Raw genomic sequence first — 18,872 nt, 5'->3', positions numbered from 1 at the left:
TTTAAATTTACTGATGCCGACAACAGGGTGTAATTTTGGCTACTTTTATATATGTCCTGCATCTTCAAATATATGTAAAAAATTTTATAGTTTCTTTTGAAAGAAAATGTCATCTTAATTTACTATCAGAGGTATTTAATCAGCAAAATTACCTTATAATTAAATTTAAAAAATACTAACTAGTGCCTGCTTACTGAAGAGTTAATGGAGGGAGGGAAAGAGGAACAGACAGAGACAGAGTCAATCATTTTCTCCTTTTATTATCAATTATTCCTAATTACAAAAAATTAAGACCACATAAGCCTCTGGCAACAGCTAAGTATCACTGTCCTAAAATTTATGTTTGTTGTTTTTTTCTTTGTTTGTTTATTTGTGTGTTCAGTTTACATAGAACAGGCTGTCCTGGAACTCGCTCTGTACATCAGGCTGGCCTCAAACTCACAGAGATCTGCCTGCCTCTGTCTCCCAAGTGCTGGAATTAAAGGTGTGCGCCACCACCAGCTGACTAAAATTTGTGTTTTCGCCTCATTGCTCATAACTCTGTCATACAAATTTACATAGAGTATAAATTCCAAGAGACAGTAAAATTTGCGAAAATCTGACACTTGGAAGTTTCCCATAAGGGACTTTCAGATGTGTGAATACATAGCGAGTGGCAGTGTGACAGTAAGGGTATATGGATGGGGGGATGGATGAGGGTGGACCAGTAGAGACTATCTTCAGCTTTACTCTTCACAGTGCTCTGATTAGACACAATTCATAAGAGTGCTGAAGGTTAGTGATCTTACTACATGCCTGCTCTAATTTAAATGATGCTCCTAGCCTGAGACTTTACCCACCATCTTTCTGGTACATTTTGCTAAACTCAGCACCACATGGTTCAACAGTCCAATTTCCCCCTTTAGAATAAGCCTGAGGCACACTGGGTCGGTGAGCCGCTATACCACAACTACCTTGCAAAGCAGCCTTTATTGCCTGTCTAGCTGTAAACTAGGTTTTCATGTTTGTAAATATTCTTAAAGTACTTTTTTTGGTTTCTATATTTTGCCATTTTGTTCTCTTTATTCCTCTTTCTTTTCATCTGTCAATGATTTTTACCCTCCTGCTTCAGCTTCCCTATTTCCAATCGCTGGTCTCCCGATTTCAGGTTTATAATTTTACCTCTGGCTTGGCTGGATACACTTGAATATGATCTATGTCTCTGTGTTTTGTTTTTCTCTTCTCCCTTGATAAAAGGATTCAAATGTTGCCTTTAGGACTTTAGTGGTAAAGAAGGAAAGCATTTATTCACAGTTTCTTGGTATCTAAATAAAGCAAGGCATATGATTTGTAACTTGGTCCAGTGATATTCCAAGATAAAAGCATGCCCAGTAAATACCATATGGTTTTAATTCTTAAAGATAGTCTTAAATTATTAAATCTGGAACCAAATCCACATAATATGGTAATTAAAAGAGTTTTAGAAATAGGTTAAAAAGAAAATACAAGAATTAACTAGAGGAGTCTTGCTGCGGGCTAAGTTATCATCCTCTACAAAATCTAGACAAAATACATATGTGCCATACTTCAACCATTAATTTTGTTATTTATTTTTCTGCTTCATAAAATTGAAGTATTTTTAAGCTATGGACAATTGTTAAAGTCAAAGACTGTTATTCTAATAGTATACTAACTATGATTATCCTAAAGTAATTCTTAGAAAGAGAAAGTAGGAAAAATTACCATTGTAATAACTGCCTGAGAATAGTTGTTTCCCTTGATGGTAAGCTTACTAATTCAGGAGGATTATCAGTACTTCAAAGCTCTCCTTCTGTGTCACTTATAACTAGTGGCCACACTGGCAGGTCATTATCCCGGTTCTTCGAACAACTAATTTTTTGTACGCAAGCCAGAATCTATTATTTCCTTACTGGACACAGACTATTCGGTGAGCTTCTATCTCATGTTAACTCTGAGTGTACTCTGATTCTATCGTTCTCTGAGAAAGATCATCTGGCATCTGGCTTATTTCTGTTTGTTAAAGGTGCTCATGCCCTTATTCTGTGTGATCATTTGATTTATTCTTTATATTTAGAACTTAATCAAATGTCTGTGGTGCTTACTAACAAGGGAGATAGCTGTGGATTGTTTAGTTGAAATCTCTTTGCCGCCTTCTTTTTGGTTTGTAACATCTGTCAACACTGGATGATGTATTTATAAAATGATTATGATCCTTGTGTTCATACATATTACCATGTATGCAATGATAGAATTTGAGAACATTCTAAGTCAAGAATTGACGCAGAGGGCATGAATATGTTGCCATTACCCATTAATTTAAGGAATCCATATTAAATGCGTACTTGTATCTAGGCCATACACTGTGTTGTTTAGTAATGTAGGCAAACACACCCTGAATTAATAAAGTAGTTTCTTGAATTTAGTGGAGCAATAAACATATTAAAATATGTTTGATGATAGTCAGAGACAAGTGTAAATATGATGATAGCAAATAGGAAGTATTACAGCACAGTGGTGATGAATATAAGGGGAATAGTAAATTGCTGTTGTTTCCTACCCAGGGAGTAAGACCTAGGTTGTTTAGTTCATTTCTTTTTGCTGTTCACTTATTTGGGGATTTCAGGTGATGTCTGTGAATATAGTCTTCATCATTATCACCATGTACGCAGTGAGATAATTTGAAGGCATCTTAAGCAGACACATAATATGTCCAATATTATTATAGGTAAAATATAAAAAGGTATAAAGTTAATGGTTTGGAACACATGAAGTAAGTATAATAGTGGGATCTAAGAGGAGCTGAAGTTTAGAAGACACTGGGTTGGAGTTTCAGAATGCATTTGCAACAGGCTTTGGCAATAGACTGAGTAGAGACATCCTTGAGAGCATTTCAATTGATTGGTTGGGTGAAGGTAAGATTAGATGGGATACAAAAACGTAATGACTCATTGAGTGGAAGGAAAATATGGTGCAGATAAAACAGAAAATAAAACAATTATGTGTTTGATAGTAGGCGGGATTACAACTTGGAATGTATGACTGAGTAATATCCAGGCTGTAACTAACCAGAGCTCTACATCTGGAGAGCCCTTATGTTCGCTGCTATGTTAGCAATGATGCTATGCTGAAAGTTACTTCCACAGGGGCATGAATTTCCAGCAGATCTGGAACTTCAACATTTCATTTTATCATACTAAAATTAAACAGTAACTTGGTTAATATGAAATCTGCCTCTTACCAGAGAAAAATATAACTGATTTATTTTTGTCCCTTTTAAAGGATTTTGCAGAAAAAGAGAAGACCACAGCAAAAGCTCTGGAAGACGCAAAAGCGAACTTTTATTGTGAATTATGTGACAAGCAGTATCACAAACACCAGGAGTTTGACAATCATATCAATTCTTACGACCATGCGCATAAGCAGGTAAGCCAAAGTGGGAAAAAAATTCTTTCTTCCTCCTAGATTTATAACTTCAGAGCAGAACTGCAAGGATTTAACCTTATTTATTTTCATCTGAGATACATAGGTGAGATGATTTTATGTTCATTTTCTGTGAAAGGTTGTTTTCTGTTCAAATGTTTGGTGAAGTTTTATTTTTCTTAGAAGTACCATAAAGTTAGAAGTGAACTTAGAGATGCCCTAAGTATAGTGATTTACGTAATATATATTACATATAGATATAGATATCAGGAACCAGTATAAGTAGTATCACATTCAAAGGAACCTAAGTAGCTAATGGTAGAACTTAAATCTCTGATTAGTACATGGGCAGAACATATGGCAGCATTGATATAATCCCTCCTGATGTTCGTTTTGTTTTTCTCCTTCGAGTATTACAATATTACAGTATATTTTTGTATATCCTTGATCTGAGAACACATCAATTCAATAAATGAGCCATTTCAAAGAAAAATGTTTTAAAAGTCAAATACATAAATGCACTAGAAAAAGGCTAGTGTAGGTTTTTCAGTTAATTTTCTTTATAGGTCACATATGTTATTATTATTAGATATTTTTTTTTTTTGGATTTTCGAGACAGGGTTTCTCTGTGGCTTTGGAGCCTGTCCTGGAACTAGCTCTTGTAGACCAGGCTGGTCTCGAACTCACAGAGATCCACCTGCCTCTGCGTCCCGAGTGCTGGGATTAAAGGCGTGCGCCACTACCTCCCGGCTATTGTTAGATTTTTACTGGCTAAGGTATGGAGATATTGGTGACTTAGGAATTGTGGTTGCTGTATTCCTGTGACCTAGAAAGAAAATTCCCATCAGCAAATGATTATTACTAAGAATTGTAGTGGCAAATAAAGTGGGCACATTGTAATATCTGGGTCAATTTTGTGTACTCTGCATCTAAAGTATTTACTCAAATCAAATGAGATGATATCTCTTCTATGATTTGTGGGATAAATACTACATATGTGCACTTGAAAAACAATACTGTTCATGATGTAGCTTCTATCTTTATGCACAGAATACATGAATGTAATTATTGTACTTACCTGACATAGGCAAGGTCAATGGCATGAATATTTCAGGTTGTAAAGTTCAGCCCTTCTGTGTATTATAAGCAACTTGGAGTCTGTAGAGAATGATGAGTAATGGAATTCTCTTTAGTATTCTTATTTGATAACTCTAATATGGAGATCACTGGATCTTATAGATGAAACCACAAAAACTTCAAACATGTATTACAGTAAATAATCTCATATTGAATTTCTGCAATATTCTTTCTTGTTTCATTAAACCACTGTGCTACCTTTGCTCTGTATTGTTATACATGTTTGAAGAAAACTCCAAATAGCAGGTGATATCTCAAAACATTTCATCATTCAAATTATTTTTTAAAGTGTATTATTATCATTATTAAAATACCATTGAATAATTTTGTTTCACTAAGTGTCTCATAAATTGTAAGTTTAGGTAGTTTGAAGTCAGTATACCAAAGTATCTCCTTTTCGTATGCTATAATATTTTTAAAATTTTAATACATGGATATTTTGTTGTTCATTTAACATTTACTCTTTATAATTTATTTCCCAGATCTGAGGCTTCTTGAAAATTTTCCTAGCATTGTGATTTCTCATTTTCATTAATCTTATGTGTTATCATAAAATCAGTTGTGCTAGTTAGCATAGTAAATTGATCAAATTCGGATTTCTTCTATTTTTGAGGGGATATGTCTTCCGTGAAGACATCGGTGATATCTGAGCACTTGTTTTCATAAAACATGACATTTATGAAAAGTGGGTCCAAGTACTATCAGTTTGATCCAGGAATGAGATCGATAGCCACCAATGACCGTTTGTTTACAGCAGTTATTCCATTGGAAGTTTTGAAGTAACGATACAGATAATTTATCACCCTGTCTGCTTTAACGGAATGAAAGAGGCTGATCACGACAAACTTCTTATAAACACTACACTACTCTAAGGGATTTTAAACAAACAATCTTTAGGATACATGTTAACAATACTGTGGGTATTCAAGCAAAGATAAGGAACCGTCTCTTAAAGAGTGGCATTTGTTCTTGAGCTGTGCTTTACCAAGGCTTGTGAATGTGTTTGCACACTTGAAATTGAACCTCCAGACGAGATCACACTGTTGACAGAAGAAATAGTTGCAATGAAGAAATAGAAGGTAATTAGTTTCCTCGTGTGAAGGGTGGCAACAGGCAGCAATCCCTGTAGCTTAGGATTCTCCCTAAGCAATTTCCTTTATTTCATTTTTTTAATACTCATTCATAGGTTTTCTAAGATGTTAATAGAACAGCCTGTTCTCAATCTTTTCATCACATCTATACATTCACTTCCACATATTTTTAGACTTACGTGTAACCTCCCATGGCATTCGCTGTCATCAATTACAGAGTTTCTAATAAGCACTACTGTGATGGGCACGTAAAAGGATCCATTTGTTTTTTTAGCTTCGAGAGAAAGCTGCCAATGTAGGAGACAAGCCAATGAACCTGATAGTGCATTAAATACTTTACTTATTATATACTTAGAAAATTCAAAAGAGAAATTATGAAACTGATTCTATAAAGAACAGAGGACAAAGCATCTATTTAAAAAAAGGAATAGAAGTTAATCGTGTAACCAAAACCAGTGCATCCTGTATTACAGAAAATCTACAGGCAGGGCATAGGGGCATGTTTGAAGCTGTTTGCAAAGAAGTACAAATAACTTACATGTTACAGATGCCATTGTCATTCTCTTGAGGGTTTCTTTAGCTCTGAAACAGTTATTTATATAGTATTTTCAATGTCTTTTACTCATTTCTCAATTTTGCATTCTCATTTTGTCAAATCTGTTTTTGCTTTTTAAAATATATTTTAAAAACTATCTTTTGTCAGTTTACATATCAATCCCAGTTCCCACTCCCTCCCCTCCTCCAACTCTTCCACCTCTCCCCACTCCCCAGCAACTCTTCATAGAAGGTAAAGTCTCCAATGGGGAGTCAACAAAGTCTGGCACATCACTTTGAGGCAGAACCAAGGCCCTCCCTGCTGTATCTAGGCTGAGCAAATTCTCCCTCCATAGGGAATGGGCTCCAAAGACCATCAATACAACTCTTGGTTGTATACTCAAAAGATGCACACTCATACCACAATGACATTTGCTCAGTTATATTCAAAGCAGCATTATTCATAATAACCAGAACCTGGAAACAACCTAGATGCCCCTCAACATACGAATGGTTAAAGAAAATGGAGTACTACTCAGTGGTTAAAAAAAAACAATGACCTCTTGAAATTTGCAGGCAAATGGATGGAACTAGATAAACCTTCCTGAGTGAGGTAACCCAGACCTAGATAGATAAACATGGTATGTGGTATGTACTCACTCCTACGTGGGATACCAGCTGTAAAGCAAAGGATAACCAGCCTATAGTCCATGATCCCAGAGAAACTAGGTAACAAGGAGATTCTAAGAGTGTAATTTTTCTAATTCTTATTACAGGCCATTATTGAAACTTCTTACTGAACTCCCTATGTCCAGTACTTTCGCTATTCAAAATCAGCTTATTCAATTGTGGCCAGATTAAATCTACCATAGTCAAACAATTATTTTTTTTCCCAGACATTCCCCAGCAGTCAGTGATTGACATTTAAGAGAGGATACACTTATTCAAAACCTCACAATCTGGCTTTTGCCTCCATTCCCAGACTTATCTCCTGAAAATCCAGCTTGTCCCTCCAGCTTCTAAAAGACACCATATGGTTTGCAACTGCCCTTCTTGGCTCTTCCCTCTGTCTATGATGTGTCTCCACTTAATGACTTTATTTCAACTCATATTTTTGCATAATTCATTGAGATTGACAGATTATATCTGAAGTCTAAAGGAGCTAAAACTTCATGGAAAGCTAATTAAACACAAAATTTTCCAAATTCTTTTTTGCTCAAAATCAATTAAGATTTTGTTCCTGCTGCCCATTTTTGGAAACAGCAGATTAATTAAATCTGCTGTAGACCTTGTTAGCTGGCTTCCGGGATAGTATGGCAATACTTCTTTTTAAAGATTTATTTTGCTCCAAAATATTTTGAAAATTACTTCAGTTTTAGATGAAACCGAGTTTAAAATTTTCTTTTAAATGAGAGGAAACTTTATGTTCCTAAAATGAAGCCTTCGTTAAAATAGAATATGCAAAAACAATCTCCAAATTTCGAAGCTAAATACAACCATTTGGTTCTTGCTTCATTAAGAACTCTTCTTGACAGGCCTACGTAGTGATTATGACGGTGGTGGAATCTGACTAAGAATAACTTTTGGCCTGAAGAATTGGAATGGTTGCCAACATTTTGCTTCCATGAGGATTCAGAGGAAATTTCTTGCCTCAGCTATTGAACTTCCAGAAATATGGCCTTCTTTTTTGAGAAGTAAATCCAAAGTTAGAATCCATTCATTACTCAGCAGTAGAACAGATCAGAACTAGAAATAAAACCTTTGAATTTTCCTTTTATCTTTCTTTCCTTCATTATCTTTTGATTTAAGATATTTCTGAATCTTAAATACTTCCTGTATCTAAACAGCAATATTGTGTACCTGATTACTTCATTATAACAATGTTATTCATGGGCACATTTTCTACTATTGTGTGTGTATGTATGTGTGTGTATGTGTGTGTGTGTGTTTAATTGTATGTATGTGTGTATATGTACCATATCAGTGCCTGGTTCCGCAGAAGGAAGTGTATAGCATTAGATGCCCTGGGGTTGGACTTACAGATGTCTTTGAGCTACTGTGTAGATAATGGGGACTGAATTCAGTCCTCTGCAAAAAACAGAAAGTGCTTTTAACTGTTGGGCTATACCTTTAGCTCCTCATGGGCACATTTTTATTCCGCAGAAGTAGGTAAATATATCACTTTAAAGAATAAAATAAAACTTTTTGTTGAGCACTTACTAATACATTTTCTATAATTTGATCAAATATTTAAATATTCAGGCATTATTTATGGAGAAAATTTACCTCACCATGAGTACATCTATAATACATAATACATTAATGTCTTTCATACAAAGAAATATTATGAGGCTCTAGGCTTGACAACCTCTATTTATGGCTCATGCTTTGAGGAAACAACAAGTTGTTTCATCTCTAGCTGTAGATGTCTTCTAATTCCCTACAAATACCGACCATCATTCAAAAAGCAATTTCCATGTGGATATAAATGACAGTCACTTGGCTAAAGCGACACCATGGTTATTAATACAGTAAACAAGTCAATAGCAATTCATTCCTCATGAGACTGTCTCTAGCTTGTACTCTTATTTTGAAGACTATTAGCTGCAAGTGCTTTCTATCGAAACAGTATCACACATCTTCACTTTCAGAAGTCTTCTCTACCCCAGAGATTTATCGTTCTTGCAAATTAAAAATAAACACATGCAAGCTAGATTACTCTAAAACCCCTCCAGTATTCACCAAGGACCCCACTTTCAGACTCTCCACATGTGGATCTTAATCCCCCTAGTCTCCCTTTGCTTTACAGAGGAGTTATTTTCACTCAGGGGACTTGTTTAGTTGTTAGGTTTATATGCAAACTCAAAGTAATCCACTTATAAAATGGTTTTTTTTTTTGATTCTTTCCTTCTCTACTGACTCCAGGCAGAATTTCAAATAAGATCGATCACTATCACTCTGACCCCAAAGGGGAAGACTGACCACTAAAATTGCATATTGAATTCTTTCTAATTATTTCTTACTTTCTTCTTACAGTTTTATTGAAATTACCTCTATATGGTACCTGAAAAGATCGAGTGAGCAAAGAAAATATCAAAGTCTGGGTGGTTTTTGAAGCCAGATTATTAGTTATGTTTCTGAGTGTTGTGATCTAGTATGCCTGACAAGAAACAGCTGACGGGCTTATTTTGACATGGTGTTTAAAAACAGATGCTATGCCATAGCACCATGGGAGGCATCAGATGACATTGTGATCAGAGTCAAGAACAGTGAGAATAGGAAATATGGCTGAGTTATGAAAACTCAGAGCCAACACCGACTGATGCACTTATTCCAAAGGCTCTGCCTTCTACAGCTTTCAGAATCTTCTAAAGCAGTTTCTACCTGTTCTGGTCAAGTATTCAAACACAAGATCATGTGGGTGACATTTTGTGTCCAAACCACAAGTGACTATACTGAAGAAATAAAGATGAGAGTACCTATAATAACATTGTAATGCAGTGTAATTTTCTTCTACGATTTACATTCTATAAACCCCTATTTCTAGTAGAACATGATAATATAGTGTGTGTGTGTGTCTGTTTGTGTGTATACGTGTATGTGTGTTTATGTATGTGTATACATTTATGTTTCTGTACATGTATGTGTGTCTTGGTACATATCTGTTCTCCTAATTACCTAGCAGAAATTGGATTCTCTACTTGTGAAGAATTACAGCAAAATTGATCTTGGTTATCTGCTCACATTCAAATTATTCCATTAATGATTTCATATTGGCTAAAAGAATTCTTGATCTCATGATTTTCTATTTACAGAAAAATCCATTTAAAATGTGCATTCTGGTCTTAGATGTGCCAAATGATTTTGTATTCTAGGAAAGCATCATTGGCAGTTCCCTGTACCTAAATTTCTTCTATCTGACCTTTATCTTTCTGCCTCACTTTCTTTAAGTCCCAAGTCTTAAGTTACCTTTTAGCTGGACCTTTCATTTACTTCATAGTTCAAAGAGTGAATTATAATTTTCCTAATTCCTAAGATCTGTGGCACTAACTATGGTGATCAGAGTCAGCTTAACAACTCTCCAGAGCCAGCTATTCAATGCACTCAAATTTTTCGACCTCACTGTTAAGCATTAGTATCTTTATGTCAGCCATAACAATAAAAGTCCAGGCTTCTTCTCTTTTATTATGGTATCTTAGAAAGTTAGTACACTGGTACACAACTACCTAAACTCTTAGAGCTAAAAAAAGTAATGTTTTGCTTTTAATTTGTTGATGCTCCCAACATATCCCTGTCATTAACCCTGCAAAGGCAAGTCAATTTTTGGTTCTAATAGGCACTATGCCTCTAGAACTGAAAGGTGTTACTGACACACATACCAATAAGTCTATAGGTAATTTTAGTGGAATTAATATTTTATTAGTTCTTAGAGTTTTCTTACAGTGATCATATTAATTACTTTTCGCCAACTTTTACCAGATACATCCTCTACACAAAGATGATATTCTCGTTTTTGTTTAGCTGATTGAATCAAATTTGTGCTTCCCATATAATCATAGATATATAAAAGTAAGTTCTATCAACAGACTACTAAAACCATAGTATCTTTCAATTTGCAGATATCACTTGTCAGTAGCTTCACAGATAATGATGTGATTTCACGCCCATGACCTCTCCATGCTGGGATTTTATCTGGCATGAACTTGTACAGGTCTTGTTCATAGTTTTATAACAACTGTGAGTTCATGTGTGTGAACTTGCACTTGCCCTGTTATGACCAGAAGACACTGTTTCCTTGTCTTCATCTACCACCTCCGCTCTTACATTATTTCCACACACTTTGATCCAAGGTGCACATATGAGAGAGGTATTCCAATTGGTGCTGAGCATACTTCGGTCTTTTGTTCTCTGCACACTGGCCATCTCTGGGTCTCTGTGCTAATTATCATCTACAACAAATAGAAGCTTTTCTGATGGGAATTGAAGACACACCAATTTAAGGCCATAATGAGACAGTGTGAAGAACCATTTTAATAGAATGTCCATGTAATGGAATAGCTGTAGGAAGTCCTCCCTTAGGGACTGTTATTTGTCTTACCATGGATTCATAGACCCTATATCAGTAGCAGACTTGATTTTCATATTTTGGTTTGGGCCTTAAATCTAATTACAATGTAGTTGATTGCACCCATAATGTTGATATTACTATTGCACCATATAATTGTCTATCTAGGCTGCCATTATTGCAGCTTTAACAGTTCACATCTTGGTAAGACTCTGATCACTTTTCTCCCTGAGCAGCATGGATAGCTTCTTCATTAACAAAAAGGCCAAAAAAAAAAAAAAACCCTTGGAGGAAAAAGAAAACCAATATCTTCAACAAATGGTGCTAATCAAACTAGTTAGGTCCATGTAGAAGAATGAAGATGGATCTTTATCTCTCACTTAGAATAAAGCTCAACTCCAGATGGATAAAGGAACTGATAATGGATCTGATCATCTGAATGTGATGGAGAAGAAAGAAGATAGTAAGTTATCAGTGTCCTTTCCTGAAAATCCCAGTGAGGACACAGATAGAACAGGTACTATGACCAATATTTAACAAATGGGACCTGATGAGACTAAAAAGTTTCTGTAACAGCAAAGTATACCATAATTCAAGTGAAGGGGCAACCTACAATTAGCGAAATTATCTGTTGTTCTTCTAATGTAGGGCTAGTATCTATAGCATAAAAGGAACTCAGAAAACTATCCATCAAGAAAAAAAAAACCCAATCAATACTGGCACATTGAAATAGATCAAAAGATGAAATGCAAATAGTTAAAAATATTCAAACTTTTTTTTAAACATACTAAGACATTGGGAGAATAAAAATTAAAACTACTTGGAGATTTCAATAATTCTAAAATATGAATGAGTAACTAAATAAATGAATTTCCATGGTTGGCTATTCTACTCTCTGGCATCCATATATCTATTCATCATTGATTAATCATTGCTTCAGGTGTGTAAGTATGAAAAACGACCATTGCTACTCAATAATCATGAAAAAGAAAAAATACTTATGAGCAAAGTATTTCAAAATTTATACTAATTTTAGCTATTTATCAAATATTTTAAAATGTGAATTTACTCATCAAGAATTCCCTTTGCCTTGTGCTTTAAGAAAATGATCAGATGAATCTCAAATATTGGTGTACACAATTGTTTTTAAGAGTGCAGTAAAAAGAAAATGACTAACTTATGTTACACAGAACATAGAACAATGTGTGAGAGACCAAGTAGGCTTAATACCTATATTTATGTGAATGTTGTACAAAAGTAAAAGTGTTAGTTTAATAATATTTTCAGGTAAATTTCTAAATATTTTCTTTTACATGAAAAAATAAATGTAAAATGTAGTCATTCAATGTTTAATATTTAATCTTCATTGTGTTTTTCATTTGATAGTGTATCTTTCCAATTCACAGAGACGTACAGCTTATTGTGTTCTTAAAGAAGAAATTAGAAATCATATTACTGTGACATATATGTGTGTGTGTGTACATGTATATATATATATAATATATGTGTTATTTAACTGAACTTTATATGAAACTATGGTTACTTTATAATTACATTTTCTTTCTGAATACATTTTTGAAGCACCTTCATTTTCTTGTATGCCAAATATTATGTGGTTGCCTACTACTAATTTATTTCCAAATTGTCCTTCACAAACATGAAGAAAAATTCTTAAAGTTTATATAAAACAGCCGATAAGTCAGTTCTGTTTCTGTTGCGTTTAGAAACATCCCTGGTTCAGTCCAGTATGCTATCTTTGAGTTTCAATCTGAACAGATTGCCTTTCATGTTGTCTGCATAGCTGTTGCTGTGGGTGTTGTTTCAACACTGCTTTGTGAATTTGTTTACTCCTCTCAAATTGCATTCATTATTATCGGTCCCATGGATATGATGCCTCATTTTATCTCACTCTTTTGATGGACCCCATCTCTCAGAATCTAAGGAATAATACATGCAGCAAGGAAGCTTGCTTGCCAAAGAAAGTACATGCCCTCATTGTATTCTTTATTCTTCTGACTTTTTATTAATTTTTTTAAACTTTTATGCATTCGCATCAATGCAAACTTTGATTTATTTTTGCAGGGGTTTGCAGCTTTTGGCTTTAATGTTTAGGATGTACTTAACATTTTGAATTCTTAACTTTTCTTTCTGGAAACATGTAGATTTTCTATGATTTCTCCGTAGCAAACATGATTTAGTGTCTGTTTTGTGGCAGGTACTTTTCCAAAAGACTGAAATAAAGAGCTTCAAAGACCTTCCCATCACTGTGAACTAATCCCGAAAAGAGGGATTATTAACATATATAAAATTATAGGATATTAAGTGGTCCTAGATATTAAAAATGAAAGGAAAAGACATATGTAGGGAATGCCGTTTGGTTAAAAAAAATTAGCTGGTGGTTTTAGTGAAAAATTTAATTAAAATCAATGATGTTAAGCCAAGAATATTGAAATGAGGTGACCCAACCTCACCAACCTCATTTATCTATAACCTTAACAACAATGAAAATGAGGCAGTTCATAAGCTAGGTCAGCAGTGATATATATATATATATATATATATATATTTTATATATATATATATATATATATATATATATATATATATATATATATGAGACTTTGGACTAATGTAATCAGCTATATCTGAGTTCCTTTGCAGGCTTATCTACCCCTGTGGGCTGACACTTGGCTAGAGGTAGAAGCCTGTGTTCACTACCACAACTCTAGCACAGGCTGGCCTGGAACTAGTCATGTAGAGTAGTCGATCTCAAAAACACATAGCAACCATCCTGCTTTATAGCCTCTCAAACATTTTGATTATAGACATGTTGAATGATTTTTGTGGTTTCTGATCACTCAATTAATGGTTATGTCTATTATGTGCCTGGCTTTATATATTACTCTTTGGAAGTATGTATTAAAGTCTATGTCTTTCAAATTGATGACACCTAAGTAATCTAATACCCATAACCCCTTACTATAAGGAAAAATATTTCATAAATATTTCATGACACTGAAGGTCAAATGCAAATTCCAAAATATTATTGTTTTTTCATATGAGTTGCTGTCAAAATTGCTTTTTTATTTGATCTTCCAGAATTAATATTCCACAATTAGTTTTATGCCCATCACTTTTAATGTCTCTGTCTTTCACAAAAGCATTCAGGGTTTTTTGTTTTTTGGTTTTTTACAATTTAACATTCTAATTTTTCAACTGAACGTTTTCTGCTGTATGTATGTGTGTATCTGCACGAAGGGCTTATGGTTTCATCTATGGCTTACACAGTAGACACTTTCCTCAACTACTTTGTAGTGCTTGACTATTCACTGTTACTTATAATTTAAGGGAGCAATGATTGATCTACCTGTTTCATTGTGCATAGTGAAATTTAGTCTCTTTTAACATGATATGGTAGGTAGTCATTCATACTGTTATTTGGATGACTTTTATTCTCTGATTTTTTTTGAAAATCACAGATAAATGGTGGTATGTAGTTTTTCCAGTAGACAGAAATTCATTTGTTCTCATTTTTGTCTCAGACATAACTTAATACTTTTATCTGGTTTTATAGCTCCTTTAGAGGGTCAATAACTTAGTGGGCAAAAGTACTTTCCATATAAGACTGACAATCTCAGTTCAATCTCTAGAACCCATGATGGAAAGAAAGAATAAACCTCTGCCTTCTTCTGACTTCTACACATGGATACACACATGCACACTCATGTACACACATGCACATGCACAAATACACACTCACAAAGAGTATCAAATAAAAAATACAACTTAGGTTATAGCATATATAAACAAAACTAGATCTCTCCTGGTTCAATACCTCCACAGATATTCAACAACGCTTCTGTCAAAGTAGACCAGAGGATCTACAAGTCAAACAGCTTCTATATACACATTAGTCATTCTCCTATTTGAAATGTCAGCTTCCACTATTTTATATCTAAATGCCTAAAACAGGAGATTACAGGATCAACATCGGTTTTCAACTCAGTTGTCTACTATGCTTCTGTTATGCTTATAGTTCCTCTAGCTTTCCCTCTCATTCCTTCTCTCTCCCGTCCTCTTTTCATTTTTGGACCAATACTTTCTTGTTGCTAAGCATATAGGGTCAATGCTAACTTCCTTAGAGAATTATAGCAATGATTAAACAAAAAAATTACATTAAGTCCTATTAGGCAGTCTCTGTAATAATTTCTCAATAGAGCTGAGAGGGCATATTTCAGATGCTGCAATCTTCACTGAAGGCTTGAGGGCCATTACCAAAGAATATTGTGTGAAGAATTCTTTCATTAAATGGGAAACTAAATTGAAGGCTGCGTTAGCTCTGAAGTGTGTATGAATAAATTCTGAATAAATGGAGGATTTTCTCATTCACTTTAATTTTAGAACTAAATAAACAGCAAAAACACACAACTTTCTTTTGATTTTGTATCCCTTGTGCCATAACCTCTGCTAAGTATTTTCTTATTACCTCTAAACACATATTAAGACCATTGCCTGGAGTATGTCAGTAGATATAAAATGCCATGTAAAACTACCCAGAAGTATTTGGCTCTTTAACACAAATATTTTTTTCCTTTCTGTGGACTCAGGAACTTCATTTCAACAGCCCACTTTGTGGTTCTTCTAATTTATACTCTAGTTTCTTGAGATATTATCACTGGTTTGCGCTGAATGAAAAAGAAATAATATTTAATTACATTAAAATACACTGTTCATTGCTAGCTCTTGGAACTCCATTGCTCCAACTTAATGACAGTCTCATCATCTTTATTGACTGTTTCACTGTGGACCTACTAAGTCTCTCTATAAAAATTGATGGAAAAAAAGGTATGTACAATGACCTAAAGAATGCCTATGTACTTAGATCAAAATTAAAAACAAAGGAATAATACTTTTTATATCAACAGCATAAAGAAGAAAACCCATGGGATCTTGATATAATCATGATAAAAAAAATCCATAAAATTGGATGCTGGTTATGTAGCTTTATTGTAGAGCACTTACTTAGTATGTCTGAGGTTTGATTGTCATAAAAAGGCATGAAATTTTGAAAATGAAGAAATAAAACTTTCAGTGCTAAAAGAGCCTCTAATTTCTAATTGAAAAACCGAAAGAATACAAAAAACAACAATGATCTTTACGTAATTACATAAGGCTTCATGATGCATGTTTACATGCAATGTCAATAGCTTTCTTATGTACTATTGATGAACAAATAAAAATTGAGAACCCAATGCCATTTGCTTTAAATCTTCATAAAATAATATTGATGAAATATAACTAATTATATACAAAGGTTATCCAAGAAAAATTATATAAATATTGATGATACAAATAACACAAATTTTAATAAATAAGAGAAATGATTTAGCCTAACTTAGTGTGCAAATTTGGTGTCATCAAATAAAAAAAACATCTTTTTAAAAGCTTTTAATTGATTCTTTGTAATTTTTACAGCATGTGCCCTGATCCCATTTATCTACCTGTGCCTTCATATCCACCCTCTGCCCTTGCATCCTTCCTCCAAATTAAAATATATCTTAAAGAAAAACAAAAACAAAAACAAAAACAAAACGAACCAACCAACTAACAAACAGTCTTGGCATGGAAGCTGTAATGTGACACGGTGAGTCACACAGTAAGCCCTTTAGTCCATACATCTTTACTTATAAGTTTTCATTGCAATGAATCAGTGGTCTGTAAAACATTCTTGTGGCAATATGGCTCTATGGTAAACGTGATTGCCAATAAGCCGTAAAACCTGAGCCCATTCCCAGGACCCACATGGTTGAGAGAACCTAATCTAGCAAGTAATCCATTAACCACCAAAGATATACTGTGTTGTGCACACACATGTAAAACCACACATATATGAACAGATAAACAGACACATACACACAGTAAATAAATAGATAGATAGATAGATGATAGATAGATAGATAGATGATAGATAGATGATAAATAGATAGATAGATAGATAGATAGATAGATAGATAGATAGATAGATAGATAGATGACTGATAGATGGATGAATGGACAGACAGACAGACGGACAGATAGATAGCTAGATGTAATAAAAACTTATACTGTTTTTCTCTCCATACAGATAGGTGACTGCTAAAGTTTTTATGTAAAATTAAACAATTCAGAGTATCTAACTAAATTTTGCATTTAATTTAATTTCTGGGCACTACCTACTTGCTAAAATTACTGTACGACTGCATTAGCAAGGCTATGAGGATAGGAAAATGAATATAAAGAGAAATTCATGGAGTACAGGAATGCATGAATATGTGGCATTTTAATAATAATCATTTAAAGAATGAGATCCAGGAAGATTCAATAGTGTAATCTACTGACTTTTGATAAAGACTGTTTAATAGAGACAGGCTAGTCTGTACAAGTGGTGCTGGAATAGCTTGATGCACATGCTACTGCCGAAGGGGAATGACTCTTATACCTTTCACACACAAGCACACACATGGACACACAAGTATGTTGCACATCCACATACATAGGCACACACTCACAAACACACAGCAAGTAACCTGATTACAATTTTAGAGAAGAGAAGTCACATAGGGAATGTTTTCTTTACCTAGCACCAACAAAAAGCTTTGCAGTTTACCATCCATTTGCTAAAGCTTGTAGATATTGTTGCATCTGTTCACAGAATTCTCCTTCCTCCTAAAATTTGACACCTCGTTATGGCTAGACCTGTGACCTGCTCAGGTGCTTTCCTTACTTCTTTTGACGCACATCAGTCAGTTATCCAAGAAGCTGCAAGGTCTTTCCAATAAATATTATTTTATCATTAGACAGACCGTATAGATCATCATAAAATTTATTTTGATATAACTCTCAATAACTATCAATGTGGAACACGTAGTCTTTTTCTTGATTTATATTTTTTTATTTTTAATTTACTAGACTTTTAAAAAAATATTAATCAAAGTTCCCACTCCCTTCCCTCCTGACATTCCCTCCTCCATAAACTCATCTAACCCACTCTCATCCAATCCTCGGAGAGGGTAAGGCACATTGCTTAGTGGAGAGTCCAAGGCCCTCCCTACTATACCTAGGCTGAGCAAGGTATCCATCTAAAGAGAATAGGTTCCCAAAGAGCCATTACATGATGTAGGGATTAATCCTGGTGCCTTTGCCAGTGGCCCCTCAGTCTGTCCCAGCAATTCAACTGTCAACCACATTCAGAGGGACTAGTTTGGTCCTATGCTTGTTCCTTCTGAGTCCGGCTAGAGTTGGTGAGCTCCTATTAGCTCAGGTAGACTGTTTCAGTGGATGAGCCCATGATGAATTTGACCTCTTTGCTCATATTCTTATTCCTTCCACTCTTCAACTGGACATTGGGAGCTCAGTCCAGTGCTCTGATGAGGGTCTCTCTCTCTGTTTCCATTAGTTGCTGGATGAAGGTTCTATGGTGATATTTAAGACTTTCATCAGTCTGACTACAGGGCAAATCAAGATCGGGCCCCCTCTCTATTGCTTAGGGTCTTAGCTGGAGTCAGCCTTGTGGATTCCTGGGAATTTCTCTAGAGCCAGGTTTCTGCTAACCTTATAATGGCTCTCTCAATCAAAATATCTCTTTC

General features: G+C 34.6%; 1 protein-coding gene across 1 annotated transcript in view; it reads left to right on the top strand.

The window, feature by feature from the left end:
- The window catches only part of Znf804b (zinc finger protein 804B), a 464,439-nt gene that overhangs the window by 359,893 nt on the left and 85,674 nt on the right, over positions 1-18,872 (top strand). The window contains exon 2 of the mRNA XM_038315550.1: positions 3,280-3,423. Coding sequence (XP_038171478.1) covers positions 3,280-3,423 — 144 coding nt within the window. The remainder of the gene's footprint in view (positions 1-3,279; positions 3,424-18,872) is intronic.

Source organism: Arvicola amphibius, chromosome 18 (genome assembly GCF_903992535.2).
Source record: "Arvicola amphibius chromosome 18, mArvAmp1.2, whole genome shotgun sequence".
NCBI classification, from domain to species: Eukaryota; Metazoa; Chordata; class Mammalia; order Rodentia; family Cricetidae; genus Arvicola; species Arvicola amphibius.
The sequence above is the reverse complement of the archived record's forward strand: the minus strand, read 5'-3'. Positions and strand labels throughout refer to the sequence as shown.